Consider the following 17003-nt stretch of genomic DNA (forward strand, 5'->3'; position numbering starts at 1 on the left):
TAGCTCACATCTTCACACATGGAAAACAAAATTCATAATATTCATTTGTCCTATTCACATCCTAATCCTTAATTGGTAGAATGGTCCTCATTCATCACGGAGTTGAATATAAACCTCCTTAGGCTATATGCCAATCTCTGTAGTTCTAATAATCTTTCCCGAGACAGTATCATATTGCCCTCTCAGGTAGTTGTGACCTTCACCCTCATCTGTATCAATTATTTAGGAGGTTACTGCACTCCTGCTGTGCCTTACATAACGGAATCATTGAGACGGCAGGTTTGCGGTGAGTTTTCGGTCCACTACACAGTGCCTTATTCTTCTGTTTATGTTGCAGAACTCAACACTCAGGTCTTAAACATTGACAGCTTTCTAAACCTTCCCCTTTTTCAACCTTTAAACCCTTACTTCTCATTTTTGCCTGTCCATTTAATCTTTGGAGCTTTGCATGCCTAGGTGCTGGCGTCTCTGTGGCGCATATATGCATCTACCTGCAGTGCTTGGAGTTGGCGGGAGACTTTTGACATTTTTATTTTTATTACTTTTCTGGAAATTCTCTCCCAAAACCCATAACATCTCAAGAGTGGACTAAGAATGTGACTTCATGGACCGTCTTTCAGGACCTCTAACTTCACCTGAAAACGTGGCAGTCTTGACAGTCCACAACCTGCTTATGAGTTCGTCCTTCATGCTTTCCTAAAATAAAACCTCTAAAATGAATACTAACAGAGGATGTGGTCTTATCTATTCATTTATCCACTGCTTGGGAACTTCTTCCCATGATGACTTCTGGTTGCTTTGATTTCGCTGATTACTGGCTACTTTTAAGACTCAAAGTCTTACAGTAATTGTGACTTGCATTCACTAACACCGTTTCATTCACTATCCTTCACTGCTTAGTCTGCACAGTTCAGTACCACAGTCACTTCTTTTGTATCCTATCAGATTTGTTGTATTTGATTAATAACTACATGATTTGTTGTGAATACAACTTAGTTCATATTTTTAGCCTTTAGTATAACTTATTGAATAATCAAGTTAAGATTTGGAACTGGAAACTTGTCTAATTTAAAATTGAGAACTTCCCTGTGAAAATTCCAGTTTTGTTGTGCCTTTTTACATGTATGTCAATCTAACCGAGATGTTTTGATCTATAGGAGACGACTACCAGCATATCGAGTTTGGCGTGGATGAGGTAATGAATGCGAAGCCTGTGGCAGTGAAAGACTCACTGTACAAAGTCTCCAGCACTCTAAATCCTCAGGCCCCTGAGTTCATCTTAGGCTGCCAACCATCTCAGAAGGCCCTTCCAACAGCCACGCCAGTCGCTGATATCCCAGATGGCGCCGACTTCGACTCCCTATGCTGCAGCAACTCCGAGACCTCAGTCCTGGGCGGCCACCAGGCCTGCTCGGACATGGATGGGGTTTCGGGCGGCTTGGGGCAACGGAAGAAAAAGAAAAAACGGCCGCCGGGATACTACAATTACCTGGAGGGTTCCAACAGCAACAGCACCGGTGTGGCCACAGATGGAGTGGGGGCCTCAGGCCTGGTTAACGGACATGCTCCAAATGCTCCACTCCTGGGTTTAGAGGACATGGTAGGGGAAGTGCTAGCTGGGGCTGAACTCATCCCCCCAAATTCTGGAACATCCAGCACATCCACACTCCAAACCGCCCCTCTTTCCCATCAGAGGACATGTGAAAGCCCTGACAATTTGACATTGGACTTGACGAGCGGAGCTGCCTCTTTGTCAGACAGAAACGGTGCAGCTTCTTTGTCTACTTCATCTTCGTCCTCTCAGAGCAGCGGGGTGGCACAGAGTGCCAGGACTGCAGAGCAACATGCAGAACCCCCAGCTCTAGAGAGTCCAGTACTCCTGGGTAACGGAGGGCACAGCTCCTCTCCTCCATCTCCTCTTCCCCCTGCTGCTGCTGTGGCCACCCTCACAACCACAATTCCTGCTACTACTGATGAGAGGGAGGCCGAGGGCTCGGGTGAGGCTAACGGGCTGCCAGAGACTGCCTCGGCTGTCGGAGCCGCAGACGGACTCCAAGACCCAACTGAAATGGACGAGGTGCAGTCAGCTTCCTCTGTAACCCCTCTCTCCTTTGACTCTGAAGTTCAGCTGGTAGTCTCGCCCGTTCCCACTGCAGCTGTGGCCAACCCCCCAAAATCCTGGGCCAGCCTCTTCCACAACTCCAAGCCTCTGCCTGGAGGTCCTCAGGCTTACGTTGAGGTGAAGAGTACGCCTACTGTCGTCGCGCTCACTCCGTCTGCCTCCGAATTGCCTGAAAAGGCCAATGAGGTGTGCGAGGGCCCTATCCCTGTGTCTGACGACCCTATGGCCCCAAAATTGGCAGGTAAAATGTGACATGAATATGTTAATGGTTTTAAGTCCAGACCGCAAAGAATGTTGTATTGCATGCAACATGTCTATTAACTGGTTGTGCTCCGTAGTCATATCGTCCTATCGCCAGCCTGTGAGATTGCCAATACATTTTAATTATTTACTTTGTTTCATTGTCAGAGAGTGAACCAATTCCAGGGTAAGGCTAAAAGCAGCCTAATGTTAGTGTAATATATTAACTAGGGCGGCACGATTAATTGAATGTGATTGTCATGCGCACCTTGTCAGTAAAGCCGGTTCTGTAATCAGTAGTAAATCTCCATCACGTGCTTTCAGATGGAGCAGCATTTACTACACAGAGCCATAGTTCACTGACAAGCTACGCAAAATCGTGTTCATAATCGCAGACGATATAATCGTGCGATAATGAAAATGAAGAAATCGTTCTGCGATTATGAAAGCTGTTTGCGTATACTTTATTATAATAAACATTATTATAAGATAAACTCAGATAAACCATATATTGTCGTAGTCGTGTGTTTATTAGTCAGAAGATTGAACTGCTTTCATTGATTCGACCTGTTTATTCAACAACTGCTATAGGGATTTCCTGATTTCTTCTGTGTGGCGTATTTGGAGTTTCCGCACGAGAGCGCCCTCTGGCCTTCGGATGAAGATTTACTGCTGATCACAGAACCGTGCTTCACTGAAAGATACGCATGACAATCGCAGCTTTTGCCTAATCGCCTTTGCGATTTAATTTCGATTAATCGTGCAGCCCTACTATTAACCACACATTATATCTTTTTAGTCAAGTAGCATATGGATGTTATGTCATAAAATATTTTTAATATGACTGAATTTGCATTTAACATAATTTAATAAAAACATTCTAAGTTACTAATAAATATAATACTTACATTTCCACAGTTATTCAAACAGCAGCTACAGAAAACGAGCAAGGAACATTTACATTATCAAAGAATATCAATGACTTCAATCTAGCACGAGTTTATGCACTTTTAAAAAAACACTCCTGTTATAATTAGTGAAGCTATCTAAACTGTATGATGAATAAATCTCTTATACTTACATCGTACGTACATCTGCACTTTGTTGTTTATGATGAGAGAATTTGCGCGAGAGCAGAATTCAGTCAGCGAGCACGCACACTCAACAAATCTCTGTTTCAGCCATGACTCTTCTGAACTCCTCTGGCCATTGCATTCATAAGCTCAACAGGATTGTGTGTTATTGGTTATAACGCTTGACACTAAAAACGTGTATAAAGAAATATGATGGAACAAATAAACCCTAATATTAATTAGATATAAAAATACTAGCCTGATAATTCTAATAATAATAATAATCGTCTTGATATCGTCAAATGCATCAGCCACAGGCGATATCTCTTGACTATCATCGATACATGATACTATTGTCTATCAGCACAACCATAAAGCAAATGCTTGCTTACTCGTTTGCTTACAGGGATAGTTCACCCAAAAATGAAAATGTCATCATTTACTCGCCCTCATATTGCTTCAGATCTATGAAACTTTCGTTCTTCATAACAAAAATGAATATATCTTTAATAAATTCTGATAGGTTTCTGTCCCTTTATTGAAAGTCTATTCCACTAAAACTTTAATGCTTCAGAAAGTTTGTAAAGACATATTAAAAATAATCTATATGATGAACAGATTTAATTTAGGCTTTTATTCTCCAAGTTTGGTCAATGCAAATTCATGGAGCAAATAAAATATTGTAAACAGAAGCTCAACAATACTTACAATGAGGTTTGTTCTCGTGTCATACAAGCACGTTTAAGCCTAGTTGATGTGTTGATGTATGTGCTTTGATCAATCAATTTATATTGATCTAAATTCTGTTCCTTTTATAAAGCGATCATGTCTTCAGAAGACTTGGAATAACCGCTTTATTCATATGGATTACATTTACTGTGACTTGATTAACGTTTGGACGTGTCAAAATTTTGGGTGAGCAGACTTTCAATGGAGGGATAAAGATCTCTTAGATTTCATTAAAAACATCTTTATTTCTGTTTTGAAGTTAAGGATTCTTATGGGTTTGGAGCAAAATGAGGGTGAATAATTGATGAGTTTAAATTTTTGGGGTGAACTATTCCTTTTGTTTTTTTTGTTTTTTTTTCAATGTTTCACATGGTTGACATGATCAAGGCCGCAGCATATTTTGATAAACCTTGGTTTAGGTAGAAATGTCCTAGTTATTAACAAGCTAACGTTTGTTTGCTGACATTTTAGATTATTTAGAATTTAAATGTTCAGTGTTGATCTGTTAAAATGGAATCAACTCTTTAAAGAAATTTCTGAAAAGTTCACTCTCCTTGCATCAAACCATGTGCTATTTATTTCTGTCTTTAAAAAAAATCTTCAAGCTGCTCTTTTGCCTACAATGACTATTTATAGTGACCGTCTGTCGAGGTCCAAAAATGACAAAAACACAATGAAAGTGGTACATTCATCTTGTACTGTATTCCACGTGAATTTGGACATTACTACTGTCTTCACATACTGTTTATTTTATATATTTTTTTCTTCTACTATATAGTAGGGAAGTATGTACTTTTGGATGCAGCCAGTGATCTCTTGCTATATAGAAGAAAGCGGAGTAAATGTTCCTTAGATTTCCCTTTTGTATTTCAGAAAAGCAAAAAATGTGAGGTTGGAATGACATGAAGATGAGTAAATAATGACAGAAAGTTCATATATGTTGAAACTATTCCTTTTGACTCAGTGATTCATGTTTCTGTCCACAAGATGGCGGCAGCAGCAGCATGTTTTGCTGATTTGCTGGCTGCACCCATAAGCCCCCTCTGTAGCTCCTAAACACTCCAGACAGGCTATTAGGACCTCTTTGCTCACAGTTCTTTTAAAAAACACATTTTCTCATCCTGTTGCTCAAATTAATCATGACATGTCTCAGGGAAAGGCCCACCCAGGTGCTGTTTACTCATCATATTGCTAACATCAATGCTCAGAATGAGAATTCATGGGAATCCCAGTCTGTCTCCATCTGAAGTACAAAAAGCAGGGTGGTTTTTCATCCAGAGCCTGACTGCTGATTGGCTACAATGGCTACTGCTCATTTTAAAACTGTCCTCCCGATTTCTTGATTTTGGAACCAATCACAAACTCTCCACTGCTTTAAATCCTTCTTTGGGTTCCCCCTGCTGTTCCTCAAATATGAGAAATCTTGCGCAAGAAAACGGTGATAATTTCAAAATCTCAGACTTGTAAAACGACTACCTGGTGTATTGTGTAGACTTGTTGTATTATGATTGGACACATTCTACTGATCTCAGCATTGGCTTATGTGCCACTCGAACATTCTAGACTCTTCTCCTGGGTAAATGCATGTTCTGTTGCATAACAGGAAGAGCGTCTGCTTGATTGATGGCATTTATGTGACTATTTCAGATGTGTTTTTCTTCAAGGCTGCTAATGGAGATGGGATTTATAATCTTGTGAATCTGTTTTTTATTATACATATATACTTGAGCAAAAAATGGTGGTTGTGAAACAAGTGTCTTTCCATCAGCATTCCTTTTGTCACTCGCTAATCTCTTTTGATGTAAGACACTTGGACAGGCACTAAGTGGAGAGGAATGGCAGCTCTTGTCCTGACCATTGGCTGCCCTCATATGTTAGTTTTAGTTTTCAGAGTAAATCTATAAAAAAAAAAGTGCCATTATGCATTTTGTTTGGCTTTCAGATTGCATTTCTACTCTAGCTGCTGGTTTTAGTTAATAATGAATGTGATCTGGCCTGGTTGAAATCTGTCTAGCCACAGACACCCAAAACTACAAGCTTAAATGACCTTTGCTGTTTGTTAACTATGGTAACTTTGAAATCAACATGAAATCAAAATTGACCCCATTTCCTTTTGTCCTTTTTATTATTATTATTTAATTAATTGTGTAGTTCATCATTATTATAAATCAGATTACTTTTCTGATGTCACTCGTGTGACAGGCTATTGGCCAACGTTAAACAATAGGCAAATAGCTAGTACACTTTAAACCATCCAATCGATTCCCAATTGATGTTTCAGTTTCAGTATTTGTCGCAAGTAAAATAGGTTGTATTTTGAGCATCCCCATCAGCTTGACAGAGTAACATTAACATTTTTTCTGCTCAGGGGAAGATAGTGATTTGACATGCATAGCAAAACTGAAAAATACACTTTAATTCTATTCAAATGTTGATAAATTCAGATTTCCACGTTACCATGGGAGCTGTACCATTATTTCAGTCTCCCTTCCTAGGCGTGGTACAAAATTCTCCTCAATTTTGCCACAGTTAGCTTCATGTGCACCAGTCACATGATGCAAGGTTAGATTGATGGACATTGCATAATTTTCCACTCCACTGGCAAGTGATGGTTTACGATGATTTACTAATTTGTCCAGACTTGTCTTTAGACTGTATCTAGTTAAATATTTTTCTATTAAAAAACAATCTCATGTAAATGCTCCCCAAAGAAACGCTTACAATCTGGTGAACTTGTGCAAGGCTTCCTAAAGACAAACAACCCCCCTATTACTTCATCTTACAAATATTGCACATCCCTAGTATTTCATCCACAAACATGATTCATTTTTCTTTCCATCTGTTAGAATTAATCGAGAATATGAAGTTGATACACAAACCGGTGTCTTTGCAGCCAAGAGGACTGATTAACAAGGGAAACTGGTGCTATATCAATGCTGTATCCTTCTTCCAGTCTTAATGATCTTGTTTAAACTCAACAATACTGATTTGATCAAGCCTGTCTTGTCCTGTTTATTTATCCTTCCTTGACACTGAGCTTTAGACCCTGCAGGCCCTGATTGCATGTCCCCCCATGTATCATCTGATGAAGTCTATTCCCCTTTTCACTGAGACTCAGAGACCCTGCACATCCACACCCATGATGGATAACTTGTAAGTTTCAGGCTACTTTGCTGCCCTAATTAAGTAATTATTTCTGTTATTATACAATGTGTTGTGGCCTGGATCTGGAATAAGTTATAACTTGATATCCATTCCGTGCATTTACCAGCTTAAAATGCCTAAACTACATTCAAAATTAGAAAGAGGCACAAGTGTGATTGATTTTAAACTTAGGTCTTATCTATAATGCAAGATTATATGTCATATGCCACCACATAATTCTTTTTAGACCAGAACTACCAAACATCCACAGCATACATTAGTTTCAAACTTAATTGAACTGGAAATTCTCCATTCAGAAGTGAGCCTTGATTTTAACTGGAGTGAAATATGAAGGGAAGCATCTGTTTGTACACTGATACCAGATGTATCATTCATAATAAATGAACAGTCTTATCTTTTAGTTTGCTTACAAGTTTCAAATTAAGATGGAAATGTTAAATATGAAATATGTGGACCTGACTGTAGCTGAACTACTCTGATTGACTTCAATTAATCAACATAGGTTTGTGCAAATCACAGCAAATTCCTGTCCCAAAAAATAAAAAAATACATTTCTGGGACCAAATCCACTTTTTAGTGCTGTCTGCTTACCACTTACTATAAAATTACTATTAAAAGATTGGTGAACTGCTGTTAAAGAAGAGAAGAAATAGCCTGTCTGCTGCTTCGTGCCATTTACTGCATGCAGTGAAATGAGAGGATAGCCTTTTTTATTCATTTTTAATAAATTGACCATAATCTTATGTCTTGTAGTGTTCGGCTTGTGAATGAGTTCAGCAATATGCCTGTCCCTTCCAAGGCTAAACAGCAAGGTAAAGTCTTTCCAGAGTTGATTAAAAAAAAATATTTTTATTCCACTTTCTGTATTTGTTACATTATCCTTTTTTCTTTTTTAGCTGCTGGAGAGAAGATAATGAAAGACCTTAGAGTGGGTGCTCCTTTTGAACCCACATATATCTATAAACTCACCCTCATCAAATCAAGCCTTTCTGAGAAGGTAAGCATTATGAAAACTGGGCTGATTTTAATAAAGTGTGGGTTTTGCTTCGGTCATGTTTTTTGAGGGTGTCCAGTGGTACACATTTTGAATGTCTCCTTTATCTTAAAGGGGTCATATGATGCGATTTCAATTTTTCCTTTCTCTTTGAAGTGTTACAAGCTCTTGGTGCATAAAGAAGATCTGTAAAGTTGCAAAGACTAAAGTCTCAAATCCAAAGAGATATTCTTTATTAAAGTTAAGTCAACCACGCCTACCTAAAACGCCTCGTTCTAACACGCCCCCACATGTCTACGTCACGATGTGGGAAGATTTGCATAACGCCGCCCAAATGTTCACGCAAAGAAAGAAGGCGTAACTTTTATTCTCGCTGTAGTATTGTTGCCGCTGGACGAAGTGGAGTCCAGCCCGGCGTCGTCACATGTGGTTGCTGCAAGCCCGCCGCCGCTCACTCTAGCCGCTGGCCTCTGCTCACTCTTGCCCGCTGTGTTTCGTTGTGAAAGCAAAACTTAGTTTGGCCTTCCAAAAGAGGACACGACTAGAAATCAGTGGTTAAGTTGTATTTACAACACTGTTCCAGAAGTATGTGGAAAATGTTTTTTTTTACCTTAAACCGCATAAACGCATTTCATTACACCAAATACACAAAATAATGTTATTTTTAGCAACATCATATGACCCCTTTAAGAAAAATTAAACTACTATAAATCTAGTTCATGTAATTTTTGTTAGTAATTACCACCAACAATTTACTAGTGTCTATAATTATAGACACTCGTGCTTGGCACATCCAAGGACAAGACCTTCCTGTTCCATATCTTTTTGTATCTGTCTGCACATTCACTAATGTTGAGGAATGTGTGTCCTCAGATGAACAAGATCAATGCTGTAAGATAAAGACCTCAGTTAATGAGCTGAATCTTTAGATACACAGTCTTCCGGATGTGGAAGAACAAGAGTGTACCTGAGAAATACTACTTTTGCGGACAGTATATAGAGGATGGACGGCATCAGGGCATGTCCGAATTGGACATACATTTTCCCTTCCCGCCTATGATTTCCCACAATCATGTGTGCCATTTGGCAGTTGATTTGAAAGAACTTTATTCAAAGTTATTGAAATTTATTCTTGATCCAGTTTTACTAAGAAATATGCATTGCAGTCATTGGATTAAAATATAACTTGGTTCTCATTAGTCTTTAGGCTTTATGGTGCCTTGGAAGCCACTAATTTCTGAAAATAGTACTTACATTCAAAAATTTGGTCATTGTCTGACTGGTAACTGGTTTTGTTTGGAACAAAGTCAAAGAGTGTGGCATGAGTAAGGTTTGGCACTGTTAGCATGTGTTAATGATTTCTGTCTTTCTCAGGGGCGCCAGGAGGATGCGGAGGAGTACCTTGGTTTCATTTTAAATGGACTGCATGAGGAAATGCTGGCACTGAAGAAGCTTATCTCTCCACAGGAAGAGAGTACGTTCCCTTCTGATTTCTGCATTAATTGCAGGAGAAATCAGGCTCTTTACTGGTGTCCTGCCCACTCTAAATTTATTGTCTTTTTCCATCTCTGAACAGAAGCCCCCACACCAAATGGGCCCGAGTCTCAGCCTGGAGTGGAGGTAGACCCTGCTGAGAAGGAGGAAGGCAGTGATGATGAATGGGAACAGGTCGGGCCCAGAAACAAAACCTCCATCACCCGGCAGGCAGATTTTATCCACACTCCCATCACCGACATATTTGGTGGCCACATCAGGTAGGCCTTGAGCACATTTTCACGTCAGCTATTGTCAAGCTGGTACTCTGTGTATCCATAGTTGTAAAAGCTCCTATATTCTATTCTACACAACCTCAAAAGCTCTATCTGGTCTTAAAAAAAGGCTTGAGAACCACTGCTGCAGAGTTGTAATCCTCATAACAGTGGCTTTATGAGGCACCTGAACTTTTCGACACATCAAATCTCAGAGGTAGACAGATATGCAGCACTTCTACAAGAAAAATAAACTTGTGGAAAAGAAAAGCCATTGCACCATTGGGTTTGGCCTTTTCATTGGCACATACTGCAGAGTGTGGTATGAAACAGGAGCTCAGTGAGTGTGGTGCCATCTTCAGCCCATCTTGCTGTCCTGAAGCTCCTCCAAGCTGTGTGGCTGCAGCCATTACAAACAATTCACTACAGAATAACAAGCCCTGTGGCTCACCACCACCGGCCAGCTAATTTAGGTGGCTGCAGAAATGCAGACGCCTGAACGTGTGGGGGCGTCAAGGCTTAAAGGTGCTGTATGTAGGATTGACACCGAGTGGTTGAACCTAGGTGTTGCAGTCCAAATTCAAAATATTGGAGAGGGTTTTTTTCATCCGGTCCCCCCTCCTCAGACTTGACGCACACGCAGGTTGCCAGATTGACGACACGAACAACCATCTCTCAAACGCATCTACAATATTTATTCTGCTTTTATTATACTGTTTTTGATCATAAAGTTTTTTGGATGGATGTCGAGGCTTTTTAGGATGGGCAGAAAGTTGTATTTCCCACTCTGACCCCTTTCGTTTGCCAGCTTCCATGACTGAAATGAAATGCGCTGTGTTTCCCGCCAACTGGCATCCCGGGGTGCTGAAATACAATTGGGTAAACTGGCAGTGGGCGGGTTTCACAAACCAAAACGGAGACCGACATTCCGGCCCGGAACGCACATTTTCAAAGGAAAATAACTGACTGTAGCATTGTTTTTCAGATAAACAAATATGTTAACTTGGCATGTTTCTTAAATATCTGCAAACATTTTATGGTATTTTTATGCTTTAGTAAAGTAAAAAACTTACATACAGCACCTTTAAAGGGATAGTTCACCCAAAAATGAAAATGTGATGTTTATCTGCTTACCCCCCAGGGCATCCAAGATGTAGGTGACTTTGTTTCTTCAGTAGAACACATTTGATGATTTTTAAGTCCAACCGTTGGAGTCTATCTGTCTTATAATGCATGGCAATGGTAACAAAATCTATGAGTGTAAAAAAAAACATGCACAGACAAATCCAAATTAAACCCTGCGGCTCGTGACGACACATTGCTCCAAAGAGAAAGGAAAAATTGAAAATTTACTTTAATTTCTTTAATATTGTTTAGTTGGACCTTTTATCTTGTTCTTGTAACAGGGAGTAGTGGTTTACTATTTTATTCTTTTTCTAAATCTTTTTTTTTTTTCTTTCTTTTAAATAGATCTGTGGTATACCAGCAGAGCTCAAAAGAGTCAGCCACCTTGCAGCCCTTCTTCACGCTGCAGCTGGACATCCAATCAGAGAAGATCCACACAGTCCAAGAGGCCCTGGAGGTACTGGTGGCGCGGGAGTCCGTTCAGGGCTACACCACTAAGAGCAAACAGGAGGTGTGTGAATCATTATCAGTAAACATCATCTACCCACAAATGTGTCTGTTAGGTTTTCTGTGAGCTGTTGACGGGCTCCCTTTACCCTGCATTGATGTTTCCCCTTGAAACCTGAGATTGATTTTAATACCATTACTGCTAAATTTGTAGCTGTCTACTTGTGTTAGAATTGTGTTTTATAAATGTATTAAACAATGTGAAACTTGTCCCCTCATTTGTGATGTGCAGTTGCTCAAATATTTGCTCATGGTGCCAGAGCTCAGGACTGGTACTCAAGAATAGGAAATAAACCTACAAATGGCTAATTATCAACTCTTCATATTTAGATGGAATAGGAGAAAGTTTTAATGTTGATGCTGATTAAGTTGAAACCTGTGGCTGATTTCCTATCATCTTTTTCTGCTTTAGATTGAGATCAGCCGGAGAGTGACTCTTGAGGAGCTTCCTCCAGTGCTGGTGCTTCACCTTAAGAGATTTGTTTTTGAGAAGACCGGTGGATGTCAAAAACTGGTCAAGAATATTGATTACCCTGTCGACCTGGAGATCAGTAAAGGTGCTTATTTCATTTTTATTTCTTCACTGAAGCTATTTTGCTGATATCACATTGATTTTAGCAGGTTTCACCAACTACTCAGTTAGATTGCATGATTTCAGGTGTGCTTGTTCTTTACTAGGTGACATCAAGAGAAAAAATTCCTGTTTTCAGCCAACTGCATCTCACTGTCACTGCATGCCATTTTATTTTGATAGTAACCTCTAACTACTAAATATTTTGAATAATGCAAAAGTAAAACCTTTATAAAGAATGTTATAAGCTAACCGTGCCATTCACATCTGAGATGGTCGCATTACTTCGTAGTCTCTATCTTCCACACACATTTTCCTCATTCTGTGCACATGCACTGTGCAGGTCCAGTCTCTATTCTTTCACACAGTTTTACTTGAGAAATCTCTCTATTTTAATGGATTGTTCCAAGATGATACGCCATTACTTTGAAAATCTGGAGAGTGTGGTTGTGTTTATGAGCAAAACTCTACATGTGCTCTCAATAGACCTATCGGTAAGCCCTGCCCCCCTTAGTTACTGTTGTGAACTCGGACAAACAAACGGAGTTGCTAACTGTCTTACAATGACAGCTGCTGTCAGTGTGAAAACCTTGTCCCTATATCTTTTTGATCAATTTTGGACATAGAAGGACCACCATTCAAGTGGGACTTAAATATGCCATGGAGGGATATATAAAATATTTTAAAATAAATATTGTGGGTATTAATTTGGAAGTGAGGGTTTACAGATCACAGTGCAAGTGGAAGAAGCCTCATGTTATGTTCGTCACGATCGCAGATAACAACATCACGGATCAACACCGTTCATGTATCGCAGAGTACAATTAAATTAATTTACATTTAACCAGTTTTATATGAAGAGACCGTGAAATGTAGACCTTCGTTTGTGTTTTTGCCCTACACTGTACAAGATGCGAGAGCAGTCCGCAATTTAGGTTTGTATGGACTCACTAACTTTAACGTTAGCTAGTTTTAGCCAGAGATACCTTGCTAAAGCACAAGATGACATTAATAGCTAGTTTTAGCCAGAGATACCTTGCTAAAGCACAAGGTGACATTAACGTTCTGTTTGAGCAGATGAAAATTGTAACTTAATGAGAGTATGACAACCAGAAAACAAACGTTTTTATCTTCATTGGGATTGGGGGTGAATGCTTTGGGACATTTTGCTCTGTTTTGTTTGGGTTTAGGAAATAGAATAAAATAAATTCCATTGCCTATCCTCTCAAGATACCTGAAATAAGTGCTACAAGTACCCTAGGCACATCGTTTTTCCATTTTTGAAGCATACACTCCATAAAAACGATGCAAGCTTCGGATCTTCCAATATTTCTCTATGGCGCTGAGACCTACAGATGTCCGAGTTCCGCTCCCTGTGCAATTGATACTCGACTGCCATTGGCTCATCTACGTTCGAGGGGAGGGGCTTACCATTAGGTCAATTCTGCTACCCACGTAGAGACCTGGGCCCGTATTAAAGCTTCTAAGGCTCCTCTCAGAGAGCTCCTAATTTAGCTTAAAACGTTCTAAGTTGGAATCTTAGCTTAAGAGTGATTCAGGACCAATCTGAGAGCAACTCTGAGCGGAGAAAAGACAAAAACTTTCATCTTAGTGAGGAGGCGGGGCTGACCCCATTACTAGGTATGACGCATTTTTTTCAAGATTGTGATTGGTTGCAACTCTTTGCACTAAGAATTTTCATGAATACGGACCCAGGTTCCCCACTAAATATGAAAAATAAAAAAATAAAAATAAAGGAGCGCTAATGAGGGAGCAGCATAAAGACATCTCTGTGAATAACTTCCTGCTGATGAATGTAGGTTAGAACTCCATTTGGGAACCATAAACGCCAGTCTGCATGTTAATTTATCTGGACTCTATTCAGAACAACTAATCTGCGTTCAATTTAAGTTTTCTAAATGTACTGAGTGTTTTCTCTCTTTCTTTTTGTGTGATGCTGGTTCTCAGAACTATCAAATGGATCATCCTAATAGTTTAAGTTGGCCAGCTGTAAAACTGCTGCTGTATATTAAAATGATTCATCATGATTTTCAGATCTCTTGTCACCGGGGGTGCGGGGCAAAACTCTGAAAGGCCAAAGAACCTACAGGCTCTTTGCAGGTATGTTTGTTTTGTTTTATTCCTTTGTTATGCTGCAACCACACATTTAAGTCTACTCTTTATGGTGCAGTTGTGCATTGAGCCCTAAATTCTAAGCTGTCTGTCAATAACAACTAAAAATCAGTAACAGCTGTGTTTTGGTCCATTCTGTAAAGCAATGAGATGATGTTACTGGTACAGTATGACAACGGCGTCGCTGGTGCTTTAGTAATCTGGATGTTAACATGCATTTCAATGACACTAAGGATCTTTTCGCTATCTGTTTTCAGATCTGTGATAGCTAAGAGTTTAAAAAAATGTAGTTCATCTGATAGAGTCACAGGCATAACTACATTTAAGGAAATAGGGGAAAGACAAGCAGGCTGGTTTGCTATGAGCTTCTGTACACATTGATGATACTTAAAAATGGCCCTCAGCTACACGGTGTGGCACAACATCCCCTGGCCAGTGATTTGTCATTTGGATCTTAAACCCCCTTTAGATACTAATCCTGTTTATATTAGCTTACCTGACAGGCCTATGTGCAAATTCTTTTATTACGGCTTCCAGCAAACTGTCATCAAGACGTGCACCACCATCCTTCCAGCACCTTCCTGTTGCTGACTAGTTAGGCCTTGTCTTTCTCTTCTCTGCCCCCACACACGACTCCATGGCCTTCCCTTACGGGAGATGTTCTCCTTTTTCCCCACCTCCAGGAGTGAATTGTAGATTATTTTCCTTTCTGAGGGGAAAAAGTGGCTCCATGCTTGTCGGGTAGCCCTGTCCAGCAACCCCTAGCAACAGTTGCCATATCAATAAATTTCCCTGAAGCCTCTTTTCTGACTGTTTTCCCATGTTTGAGCATCTGGTAAGTTCGGAAAATAGAGAAATTATCGTCTCTAAATTTTTAATTTAATCGCCTGTGATATAGCATACACGATTTTTCACCTTTCCTTACTGTAAACGTTACTAACAGCCAAGAGTTTACTGCAGTAAATGTTGAACGTGTTCTATCAAGTCTGTATTCTGCCAATTTTCTTGTGCGATTGATGTTAGAGCACCATTAATTATGTAGGGCTTGTTGTAGTTTGTACTTTTGGAGAAGAGGTTTAGAAATCAATCTAAAGGTTTTTTAAGGTATTGTAGCCTGTGAAGCATGTACAGATTTTTAACATGCACTCCAGGAGCCCAAAGTTACATATTTATGTAAAAACGCATGTTTTTAGGAAAGCATCAAATCTCCTGATAATGTGCAGGGGTTGTGCAATAAATGGTAATTTCATCTGTCAAGGTTTTGAATGTGGAATGGTGATTCGAGATTCCCAACAACTGTGCTTAAAGTTGCTGGTATAACCAATGAATCACTGTACAATATATTACAATTATTTTTGCTATAATTACTATGTAGTTAATGCCCTTTTTTTTTAATGCTGTACAAATGAAATGCTTTTAATCAAATTTTCTCTATTTGGGACTCTGTAGATGAAAAACAGATGGTTCATAAGTCTTGCATAATGTGAAGCTGTTTTGCATTGATGCCAAACTTGAGTCAAAAACAACAGTCAAACACAAGGGGGAAAAAAGTCAGAAATGTGACTAATCCAGTCTGGATTCATTATTAAAAAAGCAACATATGCACACCTGTGACCGCATGAGTTGAATTGTGTAATGCTAGAGGTTGTGACATCTTTTAGCTACTGTAAACTGCTAAACTCCACAAACTTCTGCCGCCTAATGAGTTGTTTTGGACATCTGGCACTGTATTTTTACGTAGCTGCACAAAAATATCTACCACGCTATAGGAGTGACGGCAAAATCTATTGGTTGATACGATTTGCTGGAAATTTGAGTAGAAATTAGTTTTATTTTTTTTTTACATGTTGAATTCTTTGTTTTTTCCCTCAGTCGTCTATCACCATGGGAACAGTGCCACGGGTGGCCACTACACTACAGATGTCTTCCACATCGGTCTGAACGGCTGGCTGCGCATTGATGACCAGGCGGTGAAGATCATCAATCAGCATCAGGTGGTGAAGCAGACTGCAGAGCGCACTGCCTACCTGCTGTACTACCGTCGTGTGGACCTGCTGTAGAAACCATACTCGTACACAAACAAACACACACAGATGTACATTCAAACACGTTTACATGCAGTCTCTCTCTCTCTCTCTCTCTCTCTCTCTCTCTCTCACCCGTGTGAGTTACTAGTGCATTGCTGTCCGATCGGGCCGTTTCTGTGTGAATAAAGCCACCGGCATTATCCGCCGGAGTGGAGCTTTTTCTGTAATAGTGTTTTCCCCCTTTGCACACGGCCTCGTGTGGGTCTGGAGAAGCTGAGGGGAGAAATGTTAGCACTGCAGAACGCTCCAGTTCGGAGAGACAGACCTGAATCACTGCAAACGTCCACAGCCTCATGTTGACTGGCCAGAGAGGATCCCGGCTGAAAGAACTCAAACCAGTTAAGGCTGATGGACTGCTGGAGAAAATCTTTTTTTTTTTTTTTCTCTTCTTTTTTTGTTTAATCTACTTTTTTAAATGGCATAGGAAAAAATATGTAGTGTTTTGCCTTTTAGCAAGAAGAGATGTCAGCCTCATTTGCCCCCTTTGCACACGGCCTCGTGTGGGTCTG

At 39.9% G+C, this 17003-nt stretch overlaps 1 protein-coding gene across 2 annotated transcripts in view; it reads left to right on the forward strand.

Annotated features, from left to right (window-relative positions):
- LOC107659138 (ubiquitin carboxyl-terminal hydrolase 10-like) overlaps positions 1-16544 on the forward strand; it is a 43454-nt gene extending 26910 nt beyond the window's left edge. Inside the window, exons 4-15 of one of the 2 annotated variants that reach the window (XM_016447971.1) lie at positions 227-286; positions 1158-2363; positions 7011-7102; positions 7208-7317; positions 8083-8141; positions 8226-8326; positions 9698-9797; positions 9900-10077; positions 11542-11707; positions 12116-12260; positions 14330-14395; positions 16280-16544. In XM_016447971.1, coding sequence (XP_016303457.1) covers positions 227-286; positions 1158-2363; positions 7011-7102; positions 7208-7317; positions 8083-8141; positions 8226-8326; positions 9698-9797; positions 9900-10077; positions 11542-11707; positions 12116-12260; positions 14330-14395; positions 16280-16467 — 2471 coding nt within the window. In that variant the 3' untranslated portion in view covers positions 16468-16544. The remainder of the gene's footprint in view (positions 1-226; positions 287-1157; positions 2364-7010; positions 7103-7207; positions 7318-8082; positions 8142-8225; positions 8327-9697; positions 9798-9899; positions 10078-11541; positions 11708-12115; positions 12261-14329; positions 14396-16279) is intronic. The other variant, XM_016447972.1, reaches the window with a different exon arrangement.
- The last annotated feature ends 459 nt before the right edge of the window (positions 16545-17003 follow it).

This window comes from Sinocyclocheilus anshuiensis, unplaced genomic scaffold (assembly GCF_001515605.1).
Source record: "Sinocyclocheilus anshuiensis isolate Anshui unplaced genomic scaffold, SAMN03320099.WGS_v1.1 scaffold87, whole genome shotgun sequence".
Classification (NCBI taxonomy): Eukaryota; Metazoa; Chordata; class Actinopteri; order Cypriniformes; family Cyprinidae; genus Sinocyclocheilus; species Sinocyclocheilus anshuiensis.